Source organism: Centroberyx affinis, unplaced genomic scaffold, assembly GCF_046629955.1.
Source record: "Centroberyx affinis isolate AG114_WGS23_722 - 3 ecotype Tasmania unplaced genomic scaffold, CSIRO-AGI_Caff_v1 ptg000246l_1, whole genome shotgun sequence".
Classification (NCBI taxonomy): Eukaryota; Metazoa; Chordata; class Actinopteri; order Beryciformes; family Berycidae; genus Centroberyx; species Centroberyx affinis.
Window position 1 is genome coordinate 145,008 of NW_027278929.1, and position 27,815 is coordinate 172,822.

At 41.8% G+C, this 27,815-nt stretch overlaps 2 protein-coding genes across 2 annotated transcripts in view; both read left to right on the forward strand.

The window, feature by feature from the left end:
• LOC139665332 (collagen alpha-1(XI) chain-like) overlaps positions 1–10,408 on the forward strand; it is an 89,174-nt gene extending 78,766 nt beyond the window's left edge. Inside the window, 12 exon segments of the mRNA XM_071544330.1 lie at positions 262–369; positions 731–784; positions 1,745–1,798; positions 2,444–2,551; positions 2,756–2,809; positions 2,905–2,940; positions 3,046–3,099; positions 3,404–3,665; positions 4,603–4,715; positions 5,231–5,299; positions 6,611–6,844; positions 8,239–10,408. Coding sequence (XP_071400431.1) covers positions 262–369; positions 731–784; positions 1,745–1,798; positions 2,444–2,551; positions 2,756–2,809; positions 2,905–2,940; positions 3,046–3,099; positions 3,404–3,665; positions 4,603–4,715; positions 5,231–5,299; positions 6,611–6,844; positions 8,239–8,385 — 1,293 coding nt within the window. The 3' untranslated portion in view covers positions 8,386–10,408.
• A 10,029-nt stretch (positions 10,409–20,437) lies between these two features.
• LOC139665380 (noelin-3) lies at positions 20,438–24,646 on the forward strand. The gene is made up of 4 exons (XM_071544387.1): positions 20,438–20,593; positions 21,641–21,860; positions 22,960–23,066; positions 23,969–24,646. The coding sequence occupies exons 1-4, from the start codon at positions 20,447–20,449 to the stop codon at positions 24,644–24,646; spliced, it is 1,152 nt and encodes a 383-aa protein (XP_071400488.1). The 5' UTR covers positions 20,438–20,446.
• The last annotated feature ends 3,169 nt before the right edge of the window (positions 24,647–27,815 follow it).

Here is a 27,815-nt window from a genome sequence, read left to right on the forward strand (position 1 = left end):
GTGAAGGCAGACGATGCAGAATATCAAAACACTGTGACTTCTGGAATCTGGATCACTTTAATTCCCAAGTACCATAAAGGTCTTGTTGTCACTGGTGCAGAGACATACTGACAACATCCATGCTAACACATGTACAGAGACTACGGGACTTTGCATACATTGCAAAAGGACACTAGCAAGTGTCCACTAGTGTATTGTCCCTGTGTACCACGAAAGGTCGGTTAAGAATATTCAATGTATTGTAATTTTCTCTTTTTACAGGGAGAAGCTGGAGCTGAGGGGCCAGTTGGCAAAACCGGACCCGTCGGACCTCAGGGACCCTCTGGAAAGGCTGGTCCAGACGGTCTGCGTGGAATCCCTGGCCCTGTTGTGAGTAGACTTTTGTTGATGAAAAACCCTGAATATTTATGCCACAGGACACTCTATATTGTTATGGTATACACAAAAGGCAGGGACACATTTCTACAGAATTTCCAGTGGTGAATAAATTCACGATTAATGCAGAAAAGCTCATGTTTGAAGAGTACTGTTCCAAAATGATATGAATACATTTTGAAAATGGATTATTTACTAAAATCCATAATTCAGTATTTCTGGAATATAATCCAATCTGTAAAAGCATTCTCATTAATTACCATAATTTGATAAAACTGTGTGCTGTCAGTCATTTTGTAAGAGTAGGCATTATTGTTTTTCACATTTTGTAAGTGAACTCTTTGTTTATTCTCAGGGTGAGCAAGGACTTCCTGGTTCTTCTGGTCAAGATGGCCCTCCTGGACCTCTAGTAAGAGACTGTCCCTCTATCTCTCCTAGTAGAAAATCTCTCTACTCTACTGTACAGATGTAGTTGTCTTAGAAGTCCCATGTTGTGCTGAATGCATGCTACCCACAGAACCTGAATGGATAGAACAGTCATTCCCATTCAAATCAATGTTGCAGGATGGTCGGAGCGGTGGCCATTTTTATGTGTACCTTTGGCCTAGCTTTCATATAAACTGATTTGCGGCAAGTCGCTGAGGTGAGATGTTTTGCAGCAAGAACCAAAGGAGCTTCTCCATCTCCTTGCTGCCTTTGGATTGCTAATATGCTAATGGTGTCTAGAAGAGCTAGCGAGAGAAGTACAATCTTTGATAACGCTACATTAACCTTGTTGCTAATGTTAGCTTTCAGTTGAGTCTCAACAGTTTGCTAAGCACTCATGCAACAGACACATCTGCACAGTTCTCAAGCGTGATAGACTTTACAGCCTTAATGCCCATAGTTGTCACCATAGCAACTAACCCTTAAAATTTCATAATCATCATTTTATGCTGTACTAGCCAAATTACCATGGCAAAGAGTGGAAGGACCATTCAAGTTTTGTTATGCTACTGCTGCAGCGCTGGCCCACCTCTTAAGAGGAACTGTTTCTAAAAGTCGAATGTTGTGCTGTTTTCAGCTTTCAGAAGACGCATGGTTTGGTCTGGCACAGTATATTTTTGCGTGTTAATTGGACTCATATAAAAACACTGGCACTGTTGATTTGACAATGTTACTGTGCAGTCATCTGAGAGAAAAGGGTTTTGTGTTACAATATACCAGGTTTGTTCTGATAACATTCAAGACAGTATTGTTTAGCGGTTGCTGCAGTGCCTATGCAGGACAGATACAGGAATGAGACTTCTGCGATGGCTGTCACTGTGTAATAGTTCTAATTCATTTCACTGACAGCTGTGCTTGACAAACTGATTCTTTTTCTCCACAGGGACCCCCTGGACTTCCTGGTATGAAAGGTGACTCCGGCTCCAAGGGAGAGAAGGCAAGACATTATTATGATGCTAATCTCAAATTGCTTCATTGTGTATTCCTCATATCCGCTTATATGCGCCTTATCTGAAGCCTCCAAAGTAAGCAAACATCTAGGGCTATTGCCTCTATCGCTTTGTTCACTTTCTCCCAGTGAGATGAAGAAAGGTCTCGCTCTATGGAGTTTTCACACAATGATTTAGTGCAGCGAATGAATATGTATAAGTCCGATAATATCATCTTTGTAATGGTCATTGGTTTAATGCCAGCATGCAGTAGTCAAATGGGATAGAAGCAGATGGCCATAACTCTGTCTAGCAGCAGATGCCGAGGCAGACCACCATTGTTAAATATGACGACCACTATAAACACGCTAATAATTTATTTGTAGAACTAAGACAGAACTCTGGTCCTCTGGACAGACATTGTTCATAAAATTACAGGTGGATTTGCATATTAGTTTCACTTTGAATAAGGACTTTCATTTTCTTTAACAGTTATGTGGATAATGAATGGACATTATGAATGAATGGAATTAAACTTTATTAGATATGAAATTACTTTTCTGTCAAATGGGTAATTAGTATAAATATTGTTTTTAGTCTGTAATTTTGTTTCTCTGCTTTTGTCTTTCTTTTTGTTCTTTTTTTTCTCGCAGGGTCACCCAGGTTTGATTGGTCTGATTGGACCCCCTGGTGAGGCCGGAGAAAAGGGAGACAGAGGATTGCCTGGACCTCAGGGTACTGGTGGTGGCAAGGGTGATCCTGTAAGTCAACCTCTGTGTCTAGAAGAATATGCTTTATTATGTAGTTATGCTCTCCATAGGAACGTAACTACACTGACTTTGTGTGCAATGGTATGCAGTCATAGTACTATAAGACGCGTTGGACAAACTCATCCGTCTGATATCAAATCTTAAATGGGACCTCCATTCATTGTATCCTGATCGATGTCTTCTGTTGTCTGTCAGGGTATCGGTGGCTCTCAAGGCCCTCTCGGCCCTCCTGGTCCTCCTGGTATTCCTGTAAGTTCCTCTTCCTGTCAAACAAACAAATATATTTTTCCATTCTGTCATATCATGACTGTTGTTCATCTCTCTTAATTTTGCCTTATCTTCAGGGCCCTCAAGGATCCAAGGGATCCAAGGGATCAGGCGTAAGTTATGGTCTTCTCCCTCTCCATATTGTATATTTACCAGCGTGTGTCTCGTTGGACTGGGTTCCCTCTTAATTGTGCTCACAATCCTTTTGTTCCCTTCAGGGTTCAACGGGTCAAAAGGGAGACACTGGAATGATTGGACCACCTGGACCACCTGTAAGTTAACTGTTCAATTTACTGTTTAAATCTGGGTAGATCCAGATGTCTGCCCAAGCCTTATGCTCATAAATGCACTAAGGATGCTCTAAAGATGAGGCAGCAATAGCGTTAACAGGTTAGAGAAGTACTGTACTGTCATCATGCCACTAAGCAAGACTTTGAATTCCCAGTAGAGTAGAAGATTGTTGCATTGGACTACTGTAGACGGCCATTACTGAAAAACAGCATGCATACTCCTTGATAAATACATGTTGATAAAGATAACCTACTCTGGCTATGACCTTTCACCTCTGTGCTACAGGGTCCCCCCGGTGACATCATCCAGTCGCTGCCCATCCAGCAGGCTGCCAGGAAGACCAGGCGGCAGGCTGAGATGCAGGGAGACGAGGCCTTGGCCGACTACGGTATGGACGCCATGGGTATGGAGGGAATGGAGGACGTCTTTGGGTCCCTCAACAACCTCAAACAGGACATTGAGCGCATGAAGTTCCCCATGGGCACCCAGGACAATCCTGCCAGGACCTGCAACGACCTGCACCTCAGCCAGCCTGACTTCCCAGATGGTAGGGTGGGAGGGTGGTGTTCATCTTAATGTTAACAATGATTCAGAATTATAAAGTTGTATCATGTGATGGTATTAGTAGTTGTTGTGTGGGTAGTAGTGGTATTACTTTACTCATCCCACAGCAGTTCAAGTTCAAGTTTGTTTATTTATCACAAGCATGTCTCTTGGACTTTACAGAGAACGAGCCTAACTAGAGCTAACTGATCAGCAATCAGTTGTAGAACAGAGTGATATAAGACACAAGGAAGAAAACAAAACACAAGGAAGCAGAACAAAGCACAAGACACACAATAGCAAGGAGAAACCTCTAAGAAAACCTTATTAGGAAATAAAATAGAAGAAACCTTGGGCGGGCCAAGTCAAAGAGGGATCCCCCAACGGGACGGCTGAGCGTCCAATAGGTGACGAGACAAACAGTGGAATGGACAGTAACATGACAATTGGCAATACACAGAGTGCAGTCAGAAAATTGCTCACAGAAACACAGTATACAGTAAATAATGATCAGTGTCTTTGCTACTGAGAAAACACAGTAAGATGGGTCAGATATAACTGTCTTCAATCCAAAGCCTCGCCTCAGCAGGAGCAAACAACTGCCTGAACCTCCCTGTAGACATTCTGCCAAGTGGAAACCTATTGCTGAAATAACTCATGTGTGGCATCAGTATATTGTGAAATGGATGAGCGATCTTGTCCAAGATGTTGCAGACTTTAGACAAGAGAAAAAGAGCAGTGAAAAAGAGGAGAGATACTCGATGATGACCTAGGGTCCAGACGTTGTGCAATAGTTGAATAAATGTTGGAGCGTTGGAAGCGGTGTGCGCTGTTCTCCTTTTTCTTTTAAATCAACTTTAGACAAGAACACGTAGCATAGAGGCCAAGGCAGTGCAGACTATCACTGCCTTCAATCTCGTGTGTGTGTGTTTCCCTCCCAGGCGAATACTGGATTGATCCAAACCAGGGATGCATAGGAGATGCCATCAAGGTGTTCTGTAACTTCACAGCAGGAGGAGAAACCTGCATCTTCCCAGATAAGAAATCCACAGGAGTAAGTAATGGGCAATGACTGTGTTAGCATACATTATTACCAGTCCTGGATCAAGTGGTGTTTGCAAATAATTCTCAGCGTTTGCCTCAAAGACCCCATGAAAAAGCATCTTTACTTTATGTCCATAATGCAGTGAGGGATCATGCAAAAGTCTAAACCAATGGAAGGTTGGTTTAGACTTTAGAGAAACAAGTCAGGGAGAGAAAGGTAATTTTGTTTGATGGGAGGGGCGGAACTGTTCAAAAATCTGATGGTTTTAGTAAAAGTAATGGGAGTTCATTCAGTTCATGGGACTTTAACCTGGTACCAAATGGGTGGGGTTTGCCTCATAGGAAAATACAGTTAGAGCTGGAGACCATCATAGGAACCCATTACCCATCTGGTAATTAAAGTAGGTTGAAATAAACACATATTTGTGACTAACCAACCAAAGTCTGCACACAACTACTGCAATATTAACATGCTTAGAAGTGATCGTTTTGTCGTTAATTTGATTATTTGTTTGTTCTTTACAGGTTAGAATATCCAACTGGCCCAAGGAGGCTCCAGGTTCATGGTTCAGTGAATTTAAACGTGGCAAAATTGTAAGTCAACCCAAGCCGACTTCCTATTTTGTCTCCTTTTTTGTATTACCTCTCACTAGACGTTCACATCCTTTTTAGATAAGTTTTCAATTTTGCAAGTTTATCAAACACTTTGCCACTCTCTCTCTTTCCTGTTCTACTGTCTTCTGTCATACATCCCTCCCTCCATCTCCCTCCATCTCCCCTCACCCCCTTACCTCTTTCCCTCCCTGTTATTTTCCTCCCTCTGTCTTTCCTTCTCCTTCTTTCTCTCCTCCATTCCCTCTTCCCCCTCCCTTTTTCCCTATCTCCCTCCCTCTTTCCTTCTCTCCCTTCTCCATTCCCTGTTTCTCTCTCTCTCCCTATCTCTTTCCTTCTCTCCATCCTTCCTTTCCTCCTCCATTCCCTCTTCCCCCTCCCTTTTTCCCTGTCTCCTTCCCTCTTACCTTCTCTCCCTTCTTCATTCCCTCTTTCCTTCTATCCCTTCTTCGTTCCCTCTTTCCCTCTCTTTCCTTCTCTCCATCCTTCCATTTCTCCTTCATTCCCTCTTCCCCCTCCCTTTTCCCTATCTTCCTCCCTCTTTCCTTCTATCCCTTCTTCATTCCCTCTTCCCCTCTCTTTCCTTCTCTCCATCCTTCCCTTTCTCCTTCATTCCCTCTTCCCCCCTCCCTTTTTCCCTATCTCATTACCTCTTTCCCTATCTCCCTCTCTCTTTCCTTCTCTCCATCCTTCCTTTCCTCCTCCATTCCCTCTCCCCCCTCCCTTTTTCCCCATCTCCTTCCCTCTTACCTTCTCTCCCTTCTTCATTCCCTCTTTCCTTCTATCCCTTCTTCATTCCCTCTTTCTCTCTCTTTCCTTCTCTCCATCCTTCCCTTTCTCCTTCATTCCCTCTTCCCCCTCCCTTTTCCCTATCTTCCTCCCTCTTTCCTTCTATCCCTTCTTCATTCCCTCTTCCCCTCTCTTTCCTTCTCTCCATCCTTCCTTTTCTCCTTCATTCCCTCTTCCCCCTCCCTTTTCCCTATCTTCCTCCCTCTTTCCTTCTATCCCTTCTTCATTCCCTCTCCCCCTCTCTTTCCTTCTCTCCATCCTTCCCTTTCTCCTTCATTCCCTCTTCCCCCCTGCCTTTTTCCCTATCTCATTACCTCTTTCCCTATCTCCCTCTCTCTTTCCTTCTCTCCATCCTTCCTTTCCTCCTCCATTCCCTCTTCCCCCTCCCTTTTTCCCTATCTCCTTCCCTCTTACCTTCTCTCCCTTCTTCATTCCCTCTTTCCTTCTATCCCTCCTTCATTCCCTCTCTCCCTCCTTCCCTCCTTCTCTCCATCTGTCCCTCAGCTGAACTACGTCGACGCGGCAGAAAGCACCATCAACACAGTGCAGATGACCTTCCTGAAGCTGCTGAGCTCCTCGGCACGGCAGAACTTCACCTACATCTGCCACCAGTCTGTGGCCTGGTACGACGCCAAGGCCGACAGCTACGACAAGGCGCTGCGCTTCCTGGGCTCCAACGATGAGGAGATGTCCTATGACAATAATCCCTTCATCAAGGCCCTGTCAGACGGCTGCTCGGTAGGCACACGCTGTTTAACTGTCGTTTTTTTTTTCTTTATTTAACCAGGAAATCCCATTTAGAAATGTCTTATTCGAGACAGAGACCTGGCCAATAAAGTTACGGCATCACAAATATGTAGTTACTGGAAAAAAGTAATAAATTACACATTACTCCTTACTTTTCTTAAAAGTAATGAATTACTTAACTTATTACTCCCCTGGAAAAGTAATTTGTTACAATACTCATTACATTACTTTTGTGTTACACCCTAAAACGATTGTGCTAGACGTACTTGCGTTCATTGGGCCAATAAATATTGTAGACCTAAGCCCACATTACCAGCAGAAGTAATGACAGACACTGAATCTTTTACGGTTTTTAATCAAGATAGAGCCTACAGCATTAAATACTGACTTTTTGAGTTGTATTTGCCACTTTGTTGGCTCGTTCATGTGCGCTCTACTTGCAATTCCGATATGTCCAACATGACTTGAAGGCAGGAGAAGACAAGGGGAATCTTTATTACGCCATGAAAGTTGTTAAAAAGGATAAAGAATGTAACGCAAGTAACAACCTGTCTGTTTGATCAGTAACTGTAATGTGATTACTGAAATTGGAACGGTCATGCCTTACTTGACTCAGTTACAGGAAAAAGTAATGCGATTACAGTAATGCATTACTTTACTACACTGGTTGCTGTAGACAAACATCATACTGCAATGTATACAGAATGAGCAAGAATACGATCAAGTGAAGTCAGTTTTACTTTATTACTATCACGGTGTAAAAGCAGTCTAGCAGCATCAAGGGCCAAGCCTAATTAGATCTTGGCGAAGCATAGGCAGTTCCTTATTGATTCTGCCTCAGTGGATTTATATGATGCTTGGTAATTAATATAGTAATGCCAATGATGACAGTCTGTTTTTGGTTTATGGAGTGGAGTTTGGACTTTTTCTCAAATACAAGAGATACCATAGATAGAAACCTCCAGTCGATTTTAAAGCTGCACAGTTCCCTTATAAGAGGGAAATTTGAATGTCTAAAATAACAAAAAAAAAGATAAGGATAAAGATATTGCAGTCAGTACTTAATAAATAATGTGTACCAAGAATAAAATTGAATCCCTGCAGTTTGATGATGGGGAGAAGTTTTTACCCTTGTTGTAGGATAGGATAGGATAAAGTATATCCTATCCTATCCTATCCTATCCTATCCTATCCTATCCTATGCTATTTACAGTACAATGAAGCATTTTCTTGACTTCCTGTTCGTTCTTTCAAAAGATTATTCTTTAGACTTACAATACAAATAAAATGTAAAATGCATACAGCTTAACATCTCCACTAAAAGATTGTGAGAACCATACCTACATGACCTTACTCATAACCCTCTCCACCCTCCCCCCCCCCAGCTGAAGCAGGGCTACTCTAAGACGGTGATGGAGATCAACACCCCCCGCATCGACCAGGTGCCCATCATCGACGTCATGCTGAATGACTTTGGGGACCCCAACCAGAGGTTCGGCTTCGAGGTCGGCCCCGTCTGTTTCCTCGGCTAGACACGCCCCCCTCTCCCTCCCCCCCGGCCCCCCCATCCCCGCTGAAGGACAGGGTCAGAGGGCACATATTAACACCCACATGCTGAGATCTGACAACCTTCGCCTTCTCTCCTCGCGAACCAAACCTGTGTTCTTTTTTGTTACCAAGAAGATCCACTCAAGCACGGAGAAGAAGAAGAAGAAGAAGAATAAGAGTGCCCCCCGACCCCGTCATGGAAGCTTTGACCAGGGGAAACTACTCCTCGCCCTTGTAGGGCCAGAATCACATGACTTTAAGTTAGTAATGGGAGTGACATCAGGAAAAGGACATTTGATGCCGTGGCGGACAGTGGCGTACTTTTAGCACCAGAGAGAGGATCCACTCACCCCAAGCCCCACCCTCCCTTGCCCCTCCCCTCCCACCAAGCCTCCCTCTCTGGATGCTGCAGGTGCTGCTCTGAATACAACCACAGAGGTGCTTTTGTGCAGAACCACAAAACACCCAAGGTGCTACAAAAAGTGCTTTTTGATAAAACTGTAATTATTATTATTATTTTGTACAATACTGTTCCTTTCCGAATCCACTTTCAAAACTTGCATGTGTCCCAGCTCTTAAGGTTTGAATAAATGTTTGATAAACTATATAGAAATAAATTTGCAATAAATATATTTGTTTGTTTGAAATGTCTGTTAAGAACTAATTTGGTAAGAAATATTATGTTGTCTTTTGAAAACGTTCATGATATACATCAATTTGACAAAAGTTCCACAATTTGTAAGTATGAAAAGTTCCTTTTGTAAATAATATACATTTCATTATTTGACCCCACTAAGAACAAACAAAACTGGAACACAACACCTAACTCAAACTCATTTTCTCATAAATGACTCGTGTTTTTAACATACTTGGCATGCCCGTTAGCAAATTCAGCCATAGTAAAAATGAAATAGTAATATAAATATTGAACTGCTGAATTGCAGTATTAAATCAATAAGAGAGGGCTTATTTTACCAGACAGACTTTTTTCTTTCAGATGGTATACCTCAATTGCTCCAAAAAAAATGTTGAGATATTTGGATGTTCAACCATGTATATATCTTGATTATACAATTAAGTTTATATATGTGGGTGGAATATCTGTTTCACAAAGGAAGAAAAACATTTTGTGTAGTTCAATCTGTCCAGTTGTTATTTTTTTTTTTTTAATATAAATACACAAAACAGCCCTGTCGATACCGATTTTTCTTTTGTAACAATGAGGAAATGTTTTCATGTGCTTTGGATGGTTCATTCAAAAATATTAAAACTGGATTCTGAACAATGTTGGGTTGAATGTCTATTGCTGGCTACTTGTGTGCAGAAACGATTACTCATACAGTACTCTTGTTGTGATTCTATGCTGTCTTATACTTATTACTTTCCTTCACCATATTAATTTAAGATTAGGAGGATTAGCAGTAACAAGTGTTTGGGTGCATGTGATTGATTCTAATGAGTCATCCTCAGCCCAGGCAGTCTGATCTCTCCCACTGTCTTTCTCTGACTCAGATTTGACTTTGATCAAGATCTGTCTGCATCTCCGCCTCCTTAGCTTTCGGCCATAATAGCAAAGACTTCAGAGCCGCTTTCAAACCTGTGTAACTACAGTATGTTTACAACCTATGTAAAACTGAAATAAATGTATGGTGCCTTGCCAAATGCACATTGCAATGGTTTGCATTCACTTAAAGATGATGCTATATTCATTAAAATCACAATGAGGGGAACTGAGGGAACAGAATCAATGTATTAGGCTAAACAGTGATGCATGATGGTCACACAATGATTATTTATTGATACTTGCTGTAGCTTTGCATGTATGTTCAGACTGTATGTGCAGGCACTGGATGACAATAATAATCCCCAGGCTGTTTCAGGTTCCTGAGGCTAAAACCACAAACAGTCTCCTGTTTCCCAGTCTTCTTAACACCTTTGAGTATACCAGCCCTCCCTTTAAATTGCCTTTATTTTCAGACTGACAATCATACATTGTTGAAATTCTGTTTGGGGTTTTGAATGGGAGTCATAAAAACTGTGCTACCTATGAATGACTATGTAAACATACAGTTCAAGTAAAAGCATAGAAATTACCAAAACCATCACTTTTCTGTGACAGCACCAATCCATTGTAATACAGAACAACATGCTGTGTCATTCCAGAGGAGCTCCAGGGTCATTTCTTTATCAGTTCAGTTCAGTTTGTTCTCTACATAGCATCAGCCTGTATATGCTTCTTGATGCTTTATGTCAAAATTTTCTTGATTTCCATTATTTTAAAGTGAAATTATATGGTTATGGGTATTGCAGGAACTATGATTCACTACATAATCCAGCCTGTTTGCATACTATGCAGAGCTTTTGTCAGTGCTGGTGAAGTGTCTACAGCAAATGCAAATTGAGAGTAATTATCTTTTCTTCCTAGGGAGTTTGTTATTTTAGCAGTGGCGGGTATGAAGGAACAGGATACACTGTTGATAATAAAGCGTATAAATCACAGGATACAGTTTGAAGAATAGATGTTACAGAACAGTGAATATGATGTTCCATCAGTCTGAAACGGCAACAACAACAACAAAAACATAAATCTGGATTGTTGTTCTTGTTCATGTCTTCCTGTAGGAGTGAGTGTCATACGCTATGTGAAGGGGTTCATTCTTAAAAGCTATATTATGTCCAGTGTTAAAAAAAAATGGTTACTTTAGAATCATGACTCAAAAATAAAGACAAGTCCATCCTTAAAACTAATTTAGTAAGAAAACATCTCAAATGGGCAATAAGTAAGATTTTTACATCCCCAAACGGCTGTTGATCAATACCAATGACTCAGCTTGTACTCTTGTTTTGGTAGAAAAACTTTCCCACCCACTGGAATTTCAAGACACTTATACAACAATTACTACTACTACGAAGGCTAAAAAGCCTCGTTCTCTCTCTGTGCCAGAGACTTGTGTAGGAGGAGACAAATTCTACCATTGTTGTTGCAATTCCTACTGGTTGCTGATAGAGGTCGATAAACATCATGGATTACTTAATGTCCCTTTAAAACACCTAAGAATAATAAAAATATAGAATTTTACTTTACACGTGTTCTCAGTCCTCTCAGATTATTAGATATCAGTAATGAATAGATCTGCTGATGTCACTTTTTAAGCAAAACTTGATTCAATGAGAGACTTCCTTTCAAATGTCTTTCAAAATTCATCACTCCCAGCTTTTGGAAACTTGGTACTGAAAAATGCATGAACCGTTACTGGAATACTGTTTACGGAATAAATTATTTACTTACTTATTTCCAATGGCAACCACACAATAATCACATAACAAAGCTATGTTTCACAGCCTCATCTTCTGCCATGTCTCAGCGATGCTTTTAGCCTAATAGAGAAAAACAATCTGACTTTTGTGAGGTCTGTTTAGAATCGGGCGGCTGTGTGCATTCCAAAGAGGGTTTTTATTCTGCTGTGTGAATCATTACATCTGTTAGTAGATCTCTCCATGTACTTACTAAAACCTCAATAGTGTCATTGTGGTCTGGCCAGTGAAAGCACATATGGTGATGAGTAATCATTGAGTGTGCCTGACAATTTGGCTAGCACTGATGGCCTATGATCAAAACTGATATTTTTTTTGTTTTTGGTGTTAGTTAATAGAGGTGCCACCTGTTTTTGTCTTTTTTGGCAGAACAATGAGTTTTTGGTGTAAGGTGAGCAAGGCTGCCATGAACTGCTGAATCAAAACAAGGAGAGCCGAAGGAAAATGAACCATATAATCCAATGAGAGGCAGTATGCAAAGGAAAGAGAGAAAGAAAGGAGAGGAGAGGAGAGGAGAGGAGAGGAGAGGAGAGGAGAGGAGAGGAGAGGAGAGGAGAGGAGAGGAGAGGAGAGGATTGTGACTGTGGATGTGAAAATTTCAGCCAAGTTAATACATTTTCTCGCTCTTTCCTTTTTGGATGCTGTGAACTGCTGAATTCTCACTCTGCTATTCTTACACATCCATTCTCCCTACCCACTTAATCCTTTCCAGGGTCATGGACGGTCCCATCACAGGACTAACGCAGATAGACAGACAATCACATTCAAAGCTATACAGACAATTTAGAGCCTCCAGAATCTGCTGAGTCTGACTTGCATGTGTTTGGGAAGTGGGAGGAAGCTGGAGCCGCCCACGCAAACAATGAGAGAACAATCAAACTTCACACACAAAGCGCCGGGGCTGAGGCTCAAACCCAGATCCGTCTTGTTGTGAAGCAGCAGTGCTAACCACTGATCCAGCCTGCCACCCCCGAAGTCTTATACATGCACCCAGTAATGATGTCCTTACAAACCACCCTACCATGTCTGTGTAACAGGGTTGTGAAAAGGCTCCGGCTGAGTGAAATGAATTGTATCAGTGAAGGACTGGGTCTGGTTTTCGTGACACGCTGCACATAACTTGAGGAATATAAACTTTTGCCTAAAGGTTTGAGAAGCAGGCTGGTGACTGGCAGATTGCTGGTTTATATCCCTGGACAGATGGGGGAAAGTCTGGGCAGTTAACTATCATCGAGCTGCTCTCGACCCAGGCACTTAACCTCCAACTGTTTCAGCGGAGCTGCTTACTGACCAGGAATAGAAGACTGTTGCTGAACTGAGATCCCAGGTGTGGAAGTATGTAGCAAAAGAGCTGAACAAGAGCATATGTACTCAGCAAAACACTTCTCAGAATAAAGGAAGCTAAAAAAATGAGTAGTCTGTAAGAGCCAGCACCGTGTACTTTACCGCAGTATTGAGCAACACTGATGTCTCCTTTGTTGCTCTTCCATATAGATAATTACTTGTTCTCTCTGTTGATTTATGTTTTTTGTGCAAGACAGAATTCCTAGAGACACCAATAAATTTGCTGCGTCTGCGACATTAACATCTTTCAATAGTCTATTGATTCCGGCTATTTCATTAAACATATTCTTTGGAGCGATTTTGAAAGCATATTTGAATTGCAAAGGATAACCTGCGCTCATCATGTGTCAACATCAATTTGGACTTGTTCGTGCCACAAAGCAAGCAGCAGCCATTGTTATTGCTGGCGAGGATCTCATCAGCAATGCAGGTCAGGGCTTACAAAAAGCCTTTGTTCAAGTGCGCCAAGAAAACTTCTGTCTCCCTCTCCTGTCAAAGACACTCCTTGAGTTCAAGTATTTGTTCAAACTGTATCAATGGGAAGCGCTCCAACAGCAGTGCGCTCCTCCATCGCCCCACCCTCAACCCACCGTCATCCCACCCCACCCCCTCCCCCTCCTGCTGCCTGCTGTGCTGGATGGGGGCCTTGGAGACACCGCTGCTCTTCAGGTCCCCCATTTAAACTAGCTCTCGTACTTGACAGGCATTAGCACTGACTGGAGTGCCGAGAGATATGGCCCCCTGCCTCTGGAACCAAATGTGTCCTCACCGGCCTGTAGGATCAAAGCCTGACAGCGCTTTCTGTCCTCCGTATCCTTTTGCTGCTTCCTCCATTATCTGAATAAAGAAAATAAGAACTTGAACAGGCTTGTCCGTTCTCCTTTAAAAAGGGAAACAGTGATTGGAGTACGAAGGTGGCAGGGCTTCCCACCAGGGTGAAGGTGACTCCTGCAGTCAAGGCCTTGCTCTGGCTGCAGTCTGTGAACAGCTCAGACTCCGGGGGAAGGACTGGAGGGCAATCCAAGTACAGAAGCTGTGGCTCCAGCCCAAGTCAAGCTCTCCAAGTGAAGGTTTCACAGATGGGGGAAAATATGTTAGAAAGTATCTAGCTCTGTTCCAAAATGAGATAACCACCATCTGAAAAAAGTGACAACAGCTATTACACAATAACCGCTAGCACAACATTAAAACTAAAGATGGTGTTGTTTTTAAAGGAAAGTATGTTACTTACATCCTTGGTTGATGAAATTATAATATTTTCACAGAATGGGTCACCTAAATATTACTGAATATTAGAACTGGGTATTGATTTTTTTTTTTTTTTTTCAAGGTGACATTTTTCCCAAATGGTTGTGTAATATACCAAATACCAAATATATAATGTACAAAAATAACTGTCAAATTACCTCTTTTCGATCATTTTAAACATGAAACCACTATCATTTCAGGGCCTGAAATTATTTGACTAATGGCTTTGGAATAAATATTGGCCCACAGAGGAAATGTCATAGCAGTATGCCACAGAAACTTCAATATCCTACTCGTGTGATAAGTTGAAATCGTCTAATCAGTTTCAGTAACGTGACATTTCAGATTCCTCTCCAGGGAAATGAGCTCAGGAACGTTTCCCCTGTTTAATGCGCAGAGTTCGCCTTAATATATTAAAGTAATGCTCAAAAATACCATAATACTCTTCTTCTTCACCCTATCACGCTGCAAATATATCACACTCGTCCACTCACAGACTGTAAAAAAAGACAACAGTAACTAATTTTGAATACTTTGTAGCCGTTGAAGCCAAGATCATGACATAGTATCTTGGTGAAATCTCTCTCTCTCTCTCTCTCTCTCTCTCTCTCTCTCTCTCTCTCTCTCTCTCTCTCTCTCTCCCTCTCTCTCTCTCTGCGCGTGCACACGAACGCAGCAGCAGCCCTAATCTGCATGCCTCAATGTTTTTGTTTTCTATTTTCTTTGCTGCTGAATACCGCCGGCTGTAACTTTTGTCACGGGCGCAGCGCAGCTTCCCGGCGGTTCCTCCTCAAACAAGCTGGATTAATTAAAAGCCAAGACGGGCAGCTGGATGATGTCATATCCGTGAAGAAGGGTCCCTAACGCAAGATTTTCACCGCTGCCCACAAACTTTTGCTCCTTGCAGTGACGAGGTTTCCCCGCTGCCCACATGGCATGCGTAACGGGGATGAGTGTGGATGCAGCCTCGTCAGGGAGCCAGGGGTTTTACCAGCGTGCAGCGGACACGGCGAGAGCCCACGGGCAGAAACTTGCGTGAAATATTCCCGTAAAGGAGGCGGAGGTGGGAAACGTGTTTTTTTTTTTTATTGCAGCCAACAGAATGCGGTCGCTGTCCGTGGTCCTGAACCCGCTGTTGTTTCTGCTCCTGTTCGGATACTGCCCTTCAGTGGTGAGTTTCCTTGACTGCCTTTCATATATCTAAAGAAAAAAAAAAAAAAAGATTTGCTCCTCACTGGAATGAACTTCAACACGACTTGGTCTTTTATGCATAAAGTGAATGTTGTGAAGTTCAGTTAAACAAATGATGATGACTCTAATAGAGGGGGAGCATTTCAGAAAGGTTGCTGAATGATTAATAACTTAGATTAGAAATTAGTCAAATTTCATTTTAATTTCCAGTGCATGTTTGTCTAATTCTTTGCCATTGTCTCTGTAGCCCACACACACACACACACACACACACACACACACACACATACAGTACTGGCAGTAATTGACACAATAAACCTATGCAACATTTGCAAAAATGATGCAAAAATTGAAATCTGAAATAGAAATACAGAATTTAAAGTGGTGGTGGTTTAAAATCATAAAAAAAAAAAACCCAAAACATTACACTGGTCAATTAAGTCCAAATCTCTTCCCAGATAGAAGGGGCTGCACGAAACACCTTGCTACTGGCACATTCTGCATACAATTAACATGGACTTAATCGATTAATAAACAAATATCAGATGTAGACTGTGCATACTATCTATTCATGCTACCTCCCTCTATGTCTTTAAAATGTAATGTTTTCATATGCTTTATATCCTGGCAATTTAAGCTTTGGGGATGGGGGGTGTGTTTGGGACCATTATGGCAAATTAGGAGGAGCAGCTTGCAGATCACCAAGCCATTTGGACAAGCATAATGGTCAATTAGGTCCATCCCGCCCGTGCAGACTCCCATCCCTGTGCCAGTGTCTTGATTACGATGCAGTGCCCTCCCGTAGTATCACCTTGCCATGACTGGAAGTGCTGCACGGAATTAATCTTTAATGTTTTTTCATAAAAACTGGGGACAGTTGGAGGCAAAGGCGATATTCTTTTCGCCATCTTGAGTCAGAAAGTCTAAATTGCTGCCCCAAAAACAAAAGAGGAACCAGCTGTCGGAACAATGTAACGAGAGAAAAACTCCTCGAACAGAGTTCCTCACAAAGAGCCTCGATGGAGAGTGCATCTGACTTGGCTGAGCTACAGATTGGTCTTAATGTGAGGAAATGTGAGTGCGAGGAGAGGGGACAGGATGTGCGTCACCCAAGAGACAGAGGAGAGGGACTATTTCGACAGATTAGTGAAGCTGGCTTCTCTTTAGGAGCCTTTCAAAGCATAGTAACCAAGAGAAGAGCTGAGGCTGTTTTTCTCCTCTTTAATCCCATTCAGCCATGATGCCATGAGAGAGAGGCAGATTCCAGCTACAGTCACGGTGCACCAAGGGACCCAGTCAGTCATATGATTTCCTCGTCTGCCACGATGTGTCCCCAATGTTACACACATGGCCTGCAAGCACTTTCTCTTCCCCCTCTTTTCAGTGAGGTTCTGTTCTTCATGCAATGCAAGTTCTTATTAACCCTGAGCTTCAGAGTTTAGAGTAATTTGCACATGATGAAAAATGATTAAAAAAAAGGAAAAAATCTTGAGATTGTGCAGGTGAGATAAAAAAACAAAAACAAGGGGCTTATAAAAAACATCCATATATTTTACATTTGAGACATTTATCTGACACTCACATCTGGAGCAACTTACAGTGAGGGCAGCAGTAGCATAAGCTTCAATTCCTAGATCACAAACAGTACAAGCAACCAATATTAAGGTGGGCAAGGGTCAGGGCTACACTGCTTTGATGATAGATGTAACAATTTCCCTGCGATCTGATAACGATCACATAAAAGAGACGTGCAAGGAAAAGAATAAAAGCTCGGGAAGAGTGATAGCGTAGACGGCATTTTCATTGTTTGACTTCAAGATAAGAAAATATAAAAGCAAATAGAGGAAGCAGATATGGCAGAAGAGACACGATTCAAAGCTTCAAGGGAGCAATAAAAAACAAAACAGCAAACCCTGCATTGCAAATACAAAATTGATTGTGTGAGCAGCTGTTTCATTCTGAAAATGAAACACGGAATGCATTCTGTGGCAACGGTATGAACCGTTATCCCAAAGTGACATATTATGATGCTAACTAGAAAAAAAAAACAGTCTCTGGGAAGTGAATGCGATGAGTCAAAGCCTGTGCTTTCTTCTTGGCGTGACTCCTTCGCCTGCTCAGAGGGGACCCGATCTTTCATGGTTGATTCCAAAGGCTCTTTAAACTGTTCAGGCTGACAGGCAAGGATGAATGGAATAAGGAAAGGGTACCTGCACTGTAAACAGGGCAATAAACTTCACTTTTCTATCCACCAGATGCAATAGCTGGTGGATGCCAAAGTTCACCCGTTATTCTCACTATTTCACCAGCCAGATTGATTTTTAGAATGTAAAACAACCGTCGAATAACAGTTGGCTGCCTGCCAGAGTGGCTGCTAGTGTAGACAATTTTACCAACCACAGTCAAAGTTTACCATTATTTGGCTGGTGGCTGGTGTTAATTTCCCATGCTGACAGTAAACCATGACTGAAATGGTTTATTTTGCATTCCATATTGGTCGAAATACTATTTGTTTGTCTGATAAGCATCAAGTTTTTCTAGCACTTATGGAGACTAACAAAAACTTTGATCAATAGTTTAGAGAAAAAACTCTCTTTCGCTGTGTACACTGTGACATTGGTTGATGGTGCTGTATTGTAATACGTTGCATTGGTTTATGATGCATAACTTTATGTTCTTTATGTTTTATGCTCTAGTGCTGTGGAGCATATTGGATGTAATAAAGAATGGGAAAAAAAAAGCTTGCACAAATCAGGTTTATCTCTTTCTCCCAGTGGGACTTCGAGTTGAGGCATTAGAAGGCCCAGTGGGGAGAAACAGAAGAATTTCAACACTCGGGTTATTTATCAAGGCCAGAAAACAGTATTTATTGTAGCGGAGGAAACTCACGGGAGACCGTGTACTGTGAGTGGAGGAATATCTTACAGCAAAACCACTTTGTTCTTCCGAGGCCCAGACTTTTTACAAGTCAGTGGAATCGGTTGGTGTCAGTGCTTTGGGGGCATAAGGCAGCAAAATGGATGACCCATAAGGAAAAAATAAGAAAACATAACAGCTGTGTGCCAGGATTTTATAATAGTGATATCATCAGCGTTGAATTTATTTTATGTGCGTGTGTGTGTTTGTGCCTGTGTCTTTGTCTCTGCAGACCATCAGGCCAAAAGAAGGGTGGCAGGTGTACAGCTCGGCGCAGGATGCAGACGGGCGGTGCATCTGCACGGTGGTGGCACCTGAACAGAATCTCTGCTCCAGAGATGCCAAGGGCAGACAGCTCCGCCAGCTCCTGGAGAAGGTTTGTGTGTGTGTGTGTGTGTGTGTGTCACTGTGTGTGTGTGGGTGCATGTGCGCGCGGGAGTGTGGGTTCTTGCAAACACATTCACACAATCACGCATAAATCTGTTTACATGACCACACACATACTGTTGACGCAGAGATACATAGTTCACAGACAAACACACACACACACACACACACACACACATTCTCTCTCTCGCACACATGCACATACACACACACACACACACACACAGCTCCTTATTTCTCATGCACACACATAAATACACATACACACATCACACCGATTTCTATCTTTATTCATGCTTCTCTGTTGCCTTAATCCTCAGAGAGATTGCACCAGCGAGGTCCTTAACCCCATTTTCTACTTCTGCTTATATTACATGGATGACATCAGCTGAATGGATCCTTGTGTGGACCAGAGCACTCTCCAACTCACCTTAGCCGCACTAGAGCGCCCTTCTTTTGCAACAAAGTGTTCAAGGCTATTGCTAAGGTCTTAGAGTATTATGCGGCTTAAACGTCTGATTAGGAATATTTTTTTGGTTGCTGTCAAATGCACACCCACTATCCTCAGAAAGCCCAATTTTCAGGAATAATAAAAAAAAAAGAAACCAGCCTTATTTTTATTGAAATTATAGTATGTGTTTTGAGCTGGTTCAGCCTTTCCCAGGGTCATTGAAGTAGCTCTAAAAATAAAAGCACACACAAGCAATTCAAGTAAAAACAGGAAAATCCCCCAAAATCAAGGTTGCAAGGTTCTTCCATGACAGCAGTGATTTACTGCATCATCTACAAACAACAAACAAACAACACGGCACTGGAATTGCTTTCCTCAATTTGAATGCCGAATATGGAAACATTGCTTTAGCCTACATTTTAATGTTGTTCGCCAAAGGGTGTTCTCTGTCATTCACTGGGGCTTTTGACACTAATGTACTAAGCTGCCCCAGGGCTTCAGTGAGGCCATTTCAGGATCTCTCAACCAGAGCCAGAGAAGTATGCAAAACACAATGTGTGAGCATGGTGCCACTTTGCTGGTCATATGCCGCAACGATGTTGGCCGGTTACAATGAGAACCAAAGAGAGGAGGGAGAAAGGAGAGAGAAGAGGGGAAAGAAAGAAAGAGAGAGAAAGGGAGAGAGAAAGGCACTCAAGGCTGAAATAAGCTTTGTATACTGTACCAAGTCATCTTGAACACATGGCCCATAAACCTAGTGAGTTTTTGTTAAAGCAGAGAGAATCGCATGAAGGTTTCTGTATTGAATATCAGCTCTAAATCCTACATGGGCGGGCGTGCAATACGTGATCAAAGCTGATGAGCTGACTGTGTATGCATGAAACTGAAAAGGAAAATCTTGAGAACATTTTTGAATGAGGATCCATCCATACAAGATGAAATATAAGTCCTGAAAAGCTGAACAAACAAACCGACACAACTATTCTATTCCATGTAACGCATTTAAAGCTCCATTCAGTTCACACATGGATGGTTAAAAGACAATCACAGTGGAGGTCAAAATGTTGATTGGCTGCTCGGGAAGTTAGAACATGGCAGAGCACTGAAAGGCTGAACATTGAGGACATTTTAATCTCACTGTGGACGGAAAAATCAATGCTGTGCCGTTTCATTCTTTTCAAAAGGTGCAGAACATGTCCCAGTCAATCGAGGTGCTGAACCTGCGGACGCAGAGAGACTTTCAGTATATCATGAGGATGGAGAGCCAGATCAAAGGACTGCGGTCAAAGTTCCGACAGATCGAATCGGACAGGAAGACACTCGTCAACAAAAACTTTCAGGTATGTTGGGTTTGATGTTTAAATCTGCGAGAAATGTGACCGGATAGCCTGCGGCAACATCTCCTGTGAAGTTCCCTGAAAAGTGTCTGAATTGATAAATAAACAGTCATTCCTGATTAGATCAATGTAGGTTTGCCACCACATAGTCATGTATAATATTCTCTTAGAAACTTGACAGGGCTTGTAGACGGCGTCCCAGAATGGATACTGATGACTCATTTTTTATTGACAATAATGACACAGATATTGATGGTTATTTATTCATTTAAAGTCCCCATGAAATGAACTCCCATTACTTCTACTTCCTGGAAAACATCTATTTAATGGTGACTCATGCTGCACTAGGAAGCATAAATATACATTTCTAACCAATACAACTATCCCAATCCCGCCCCTCTGAATCCCTCCCATCAAATAAAATCGTCTTTCTCTCCCTGACTCCACTGGTTTAGACTTTTGAATGATCCCTCATTGCATTATGTCCCGCATGTTTCAACAGGAGATGCATCAAATCCAGGTAGCAAAGATGCCATTTCATGTGGTCTTTAACCCTTATTTAACCAAGCAAGTTGGCAAAGATCACTTTATTTTTTGGAGCGATGACCAAGGAGAGTAGTTCCATGGGATAGGAACAGTTAAACACATTTACACACTACACATCTACCACCACAGTCTTGCACTTTTGGCCACTGAGCAGTTTGGGGTTGTTGTTGTTGAGCGTTAACTCTGCTGCCCTTTCCAGTCACAAGCCTGCTTCTCAAGTTATTAAGTTTTAAAAACTTTTCTTAAACAAGTGATAAACTGCCAATATTTGTTTCATTTTTTTGGAACCAGATCTCTGTTATTCTGCCTTATTGACCTGATATTGACCGTTGCAACACAAAATTCTTGAAACAACTGTATTAGAAACAAGTGGAATTGTCTTCCCTCATTGGCAGAATTTTTCACATTTTCTGAAAAATATTATTGTAAGACTGAGAGAATTAAGTTGTTGAGATTGGCTTTTCAGCAGTGCACTCTCTCTCTCTCTCTCTCGGTGTAATCCAGGAGCTCAAGGGGAAGATGGAGTCCCTGCAGCCACTGATCCCTGTACTGGAGCAGTACAAGACAGACGCCAAGCTCATCTCCCAGTTCAAAGAGGAGATCAGGAACCTGTCTGGAGTGTTGATGGGCATCCAGGAGGAGATGGGAGCCTATGACTATGAGGAGCTGCAACAGAGGGTCCTGAACCTGGAGAGTCGGCTCCGCAACTGTATGAGCAAACTCAGTAAGTCCGTTGTTGAAAAGGGGATGTGGGCACAGTGGCCCTGCACTGTCCTGTACCTGAAGGGTCACAGGTTGGAGATTTAGTTATACAACATTTTGTCAGAGCAGAGCTGCTGTGGAGGCAGACATAATGTTACTGGTCGAGTTGAAAAAGGCAAGAGGTAAGAGAGGAGGAACCTAATATTAAGCATATCACTCTTGCTACTAACTGAAAAAAAGCAAATGTCATCAAGGTTAGCTAGTTAGTTTAGGTATCTTAGCTACCTATGCTGACCTTCCAAGATCATGAATGGTTATGAATGAATGACATTTTTTTCGTTTATACTTTGACCAGAGTTTCTTCTTTGCCATTCAAGATTGCCAGTTGGCTAACTTGCACTCCAAAAAAACTGTAGTTCTTTGGCTCATTGGCTCCTTGAGGATTAACTCCAGTGCAGCTCTGCCTCTGAGAAATGTTTGTATAACTAAAACTCCAATCTGCCTGTCCATCAACACTGACGTGGCTCGTCAAAGTGTCCCTGAACACTGAATCCTTGCTTAAGGGCATTAGCTAAAAAGCTAGCATGTAAACACAAATAAGATGTGACTAGAGGTCTGACTGAGTTTGAGTTGATTACTTTAGCATTCATTGTGCATGGGCCTTGACGGACCTGGGTAAAAGAGCAGTGGAATACTTAATGGGGAACTTATCTTGGAAGTGATACTGAATATCATTTGGCACTATTGAAGTGTCTGGCAAGGTGAATCAAGTGCACCTCAACTAGTTCAAATATCACAAACCAAATACAATACATGTTTACCTGGGTCTGACAGGTGGTGAGTGGGTAATAGTTGTTGTAGTCTGTGTGTGGCAGTTTCTCTTCTTTGGCAGTATGTCTCTAATAGCAGCAGAAACTCTCTGCTTGTGTCCAGATGTTCAACATCTGGACACATCTGGACCATCTTTTTGATTGAAGAATGTGCCACTATCAGAAATAAGCAATCCAGTGCTTTATGATTTATTCCAGTATCAACACCATAACATTGGCTGTTGTTGATGTATCATGTGGAGGCGGAGCAGTATGCACTGTGTGTGACCAGAGTGTGTGATGTGTTCCCAGCATGTGGCAAGCTAATGAAGATCACTGGGCCACTGACAGTGAAAACTTCAGGGACCAGATTTGGAGCCTGGATGACTGACCCACAAGCATCTCCCAAAAACAACAGGGTGAGTTGAGCTAATGTGCTTTGCAGTGTGTTGCAAGGCTCTGAAACAACTGTCAGTGGTTCAATAATTTACATAAAATTGCTCCCCTCCTGTTTTCAGTGGGGAGATGCTGCTGAATTTCAACACCACCCCCAAAAAATCTTTTTTTTGTACACATTAACCAGTGAGATCAAACACAAAACTTGTTCCCGTTTCCTGACCATTTGGATGATGACTATTTTGAATCATTGTAACTGAACCTGTTAGAGCCATAAGGTACATCAGGTTTATTTAGCATATTGTGCCTCATTTGAATCATTTGTAGTTATAAGAAATTTAATCTTGCGTTAATATTGTATTTGACGTTATGTCATTTGGAATGCTTAACATTTGATTTGTGATGTTCAATCATATTTATCTAGTAGTGATTTATCTAAGATGCTTATCTGTGCTCTATTCGTCTGTCCTGCTATCGTAAACTGGAGTAATTATCCATGTGCGCATCAGTATGCATGCACTCTAGTAGGAGAAGGTGTTCAATGGAGCGGGACGTGGAGCAACAGTTTTCTGACCGTAACCGTATCTGTAGGCAATTTGTATTCGTCTTTGTGCACCATAGGCCTGATAGTGTTTAAGATCAGAAAAAGAACAGATAGCAAGATTAGGACTCCATGTGGAGACGTTTTATTTTGTAATTGACACCTTTTGTGGAATAAATCATCTATTTTGTTTTATCTTACACCTGCCTCGTTTATGCCATGTGGATTATTAAGACACAGAAGGCTTATGTGGAAGTTTACCTTTTGGAAACCATGAGTCAGAAACTTTATGTCTTGCAAGAGTGGCAAAAGAAGGTTTTTGTTTTAGTTTGCCACTTCAGAACCTTACATGAATGTTGTCTATTTGCCATTATTTAACCCCAGGTTTGGTACATGGACAGCTACACCAACAACAGGATAGTGAAAGAGTATAAATCCCTCACCGATTTTGTGGCAGGAGCCGAGTCTAGAACCTATAACCTGCCTTTCAAATGGGCCGGAACTAACCATGTGGTCTACAACGGGTCACTGTACTACAACAAGATGCAGAGCAACATCGTGGTGAGGTACAGCTTCGAGACGGGCCGCGTCGTCACCCAGCGGGCGCTGGAGTCGGCCGGCTTCCACAACGTCTACCCCTACACCTGGGGCGGCTTCTCCGACATCGACCTGATGGCGGACGAGCTGGGCCTGTGGGCCGTGTACGCCACCAACCAGAACGCCGGGAACATCGTGATCAGCCAGCTGAACCCGGACACGCTGCAGATCCTCAACACGTGGAACACAGAATACTCCAAGAGGAACGCCGGCGAGTCGTTCATGATCTGCGGGACGCTCTACATCACCAACTCCCACCTGACCGGCGCCAAGGTGTACTACGCCTACTCCACTAAGACCTCCACGTACGAGTATACGGACATTCCTTTTCATAACCAGTACTTCCACATGTCCATGTTGGACTACAACGCCAGGGACCGCGCCCTGTACGGCTGGAACAACGGCCACCAGGTCCTGTTCAATGTCACGCTTTTCCACATCATCAAAACTGAAGACGACTCTTGAGGGGAGGAACACGCACATGGGAGAAATCATGAATTCATGGAAAAAAGTGGTTGATTTGTTTGCTTGTATGTTATTTATTTATTTATTTATTTATTTATTTATTCATTCATTCATTCATTCATTCATTCATTCATTCATTCTTTCATTTAATTGCCCTGAGTGTTTGTGTATTTATGCAGTATATTCATATTCATTCATTTGCAGACATCTAGCTATTTGGTTGTGTTTATATGAAGAGTTTCATTCCAAAATGAGATATCAACCATTTGAAAAATGTGACACCTTCTCTTACAAAATAAATGACAGGACAAAATGAAAACAACTTTGCTGCATTTTGAAACGTATTGTAGGTAATTTAAAGCCTTGACTGACAAAATGATGACACTTTTACCAACTACATCTCCTATATGTTAGAAATGTTGAGTGATGAACTTCAGGTAATTTTTCCAGGGCCAAATGAATATAAAGCATTTCAGAAATGAACTCTCAATTTTTAATGGTTTTCTCACAGAGAATTGCATTTATTCAAGCTCCTAATTTATTCATATTTCTATTCTTCACTAATTGTTCTTTTTGTTTCCATTCCTTTCTTTGCCATTTATTCATCATCACCTGCTAATTTATTTCGTCCTTTCACCGCCTCCATTTAGCTTTCAATTTGTCTTTGTTCTTTTCCTTTCAGAAGTTTTGCACTTGACCTTGTAAAAGACAATGAGAAACTTGGTGAACCATAATGTACCTGTACAGTTACTTGGCTTTTTTGTATCTTCAGCAACAGTTTGAAAAAAAAAAGTGTATGCCTTATTCAGTGCAGTACGTTCTGTAAGCCCAAGGATAACAGCTCTCATGCATGAATGTTGGCTATCCTAATAGCATTTATACTGTAACTCTATATCTGTGTATTTTGTATTGGCAAAACATCTCATTATCTCCCTCTATAGCTATATTAATGGTTATTATCCATTTATACAGAAAGCAGTAGATAACTTTAATAAGCATTCATTTGCGTAAATAACATTAAAAAGTTATACATCAGCAAAATAAAATTATTGTTTTGATTAAGTCGGCATTTGGTGTATTTGTGCTCCCAGGATAACAGTTTAGTTAATGGCAGCAGGATGGCCTAGTGGTTTAAGAGGCCGTCCTGTAATCCAAAGGTCACAGGTTCAATCCCTGCCACATCCATGTGTTCAGACGAGTTCCTATATTCAAGTTTGCTTGGCTCCACTTATTGAGGTTTATCTCAACCAATAAGATTCACTACAAAACCAAACCCCTTAATTTTATCCCTGAAAATGTCCTCAGTTTCTCCATTACGTAAACATTAACTATCCATCCATTTTAGGGGATCTATTCATGGGATTTTTATGCCTTTTGTGCATGGTTTACAGGGTTATTAATGAGTTATTAAGGGAAAGTCAAACATTAAGGGGTGTTTAAGGAGGTTTCGATGAGGTCTCCTCCATTAATAACTCCCTCTACAATTTTTTTTCCATGAATTAAGGGGTAATTCATGTAAATGTGAGGTTATTATAAGGGATTAGCAGCTCATAGTGATTATTTCTGCTTCTGCCTCCAAGAAATGTTTGCATAATTAAAACTGACTCCAATCTGCCAACTGCTATCAACAAGACACCAAACCCCAACCTGCTCACTAAAGTAACTGTGGATACAAGCATATGCAAAAAGGCCTGCGCTGCAAAAACTATCCACCTTAAGAAGTGATTTAATATTGTATTGTGCCTTAAAAGTGAAAAGAAATCTGCTAATGAGGTGAGATAGTGTCAATTCCAATGCCGATCTACTGGTTTTAAAAATGTTGTTGGCGTGATCGGCCTCATTTTAATATCTTGTAGTATACTACACTGAACTGAAGGATGTCCAGACTTTACCTAAAACTCACAAATACATCAGTTTATTAAGAGTACCATACGCAGGCTACTGTATGGCGATAGGCTACACCCAAACAAAAAAGGCAGCCTGTTTTTTTTTTGTTTTTTTTTTACTTCTAATGATGATAGGCTGACCTACATCTTAACTTGGATGAATGAATGACTGCTTTCTGAACCAACACAAATAGCAACAGGTAGCCATAACTACAGTCCTCAGGTCACTGCAATATCTTCACTTGATTCTAGAAAATACTCAAGTCAAGTGAAAACAGTGAAATTGTTGCCCCATTGGCAGATTTATTTTTAAATAAACATGATTAATAGGCTTAATACAAATGAGATGGATATGGATTCAGTGGCAAACAATGAGTTTCTCCAATCGCAATCAGTGAATACACTACAGTACAAGAATAGAACAGTTAATTATGGAGGAAACACAGTTCTCAGGCAGCCAGATTTGACCCAAGCATTTGTTTAAAGGGTAATGAGCACATGGGGAAGGAGATCTATTTACAGTGCAAAAAAAAAGAGTCTGCAAAGTCATTTAATCTAGTCCTAAAAGTCCTAGAAATCCTAGTCTTTGCTCCCAATGTAAGAATTCTCTCCAAACACATGACATTATCTTGAAGAAAATGGAGCGAAAATGGACCTAATTTCAAGATATTGATCGATGGAGACAAGTGAGACGGCGTTCAAAGCAAGTGAAACCGCTTGTTCTAAGAAAAGCGCTCAATGCGAGATTAAATTCAATTTGTTAAGATTCAGACTTTTTTGCAGTGCAGGTGGTGTGTGGACTCGTGCATGTTGAGTCATTATGAGGCTTTCTGCAGAGGGGAGGTGTGATTGCACTGTGTATGTGTGATGACCTGGATCAGTTTTAGCCATCCCACGCTGCATTCCCCGGAGGAGATCGACAACTTTGGACCAAGCGACCCTACACCTACACACACACACACACATACACACACACATATACGCACGTGTTTACATGCAGGCACACTAGACACAGACACGCTGATATCCACTGCAGGACCACTGCCCACCCGCTGAAGCTCTCCACCAGGTCAGATCGATACAGGTCAGCCAGACAGGAAGCACCTTAAAGGTCAGAGAGCTGGCTGCAGCACCGCCGTGTCTTAGGAAACACAGTATGGATCTTCTGAGATATTGATCCTTGAAGTGCACCAATGTCAAGAACCTCCCCCAGTATCAATTTAAAATACAGCCATCGAAATGCACTGAATCTGGATTCTGTTGTTCTCGTATTGCCGTAACTC

Bases quoted from the DNA above. Each gene is read 5' to 3' on its own strand.
- LOC139665380 (XM_071544387.1), top strand. From the start codon at position 20,447: ATGTCCCAGTCAATCGAGGTGCTGAACCTGCGGACGCAGAGAGACTTT. The intron at 20,594-21,640 runs GTATGTTGGGTT...GGTGTAATCCAG, and splicing joins TCGTCAACAAAAACTTTCAG to GAGCTCAAGGGGAAGATGGA. The intron at 23,067-23,968 runs GTGAGTTGAGCT...ATTTAACCCCAG, and splicing joins CATCTCCCAAAAACAACAGG to GTTTGGTACATGGACAGCTA.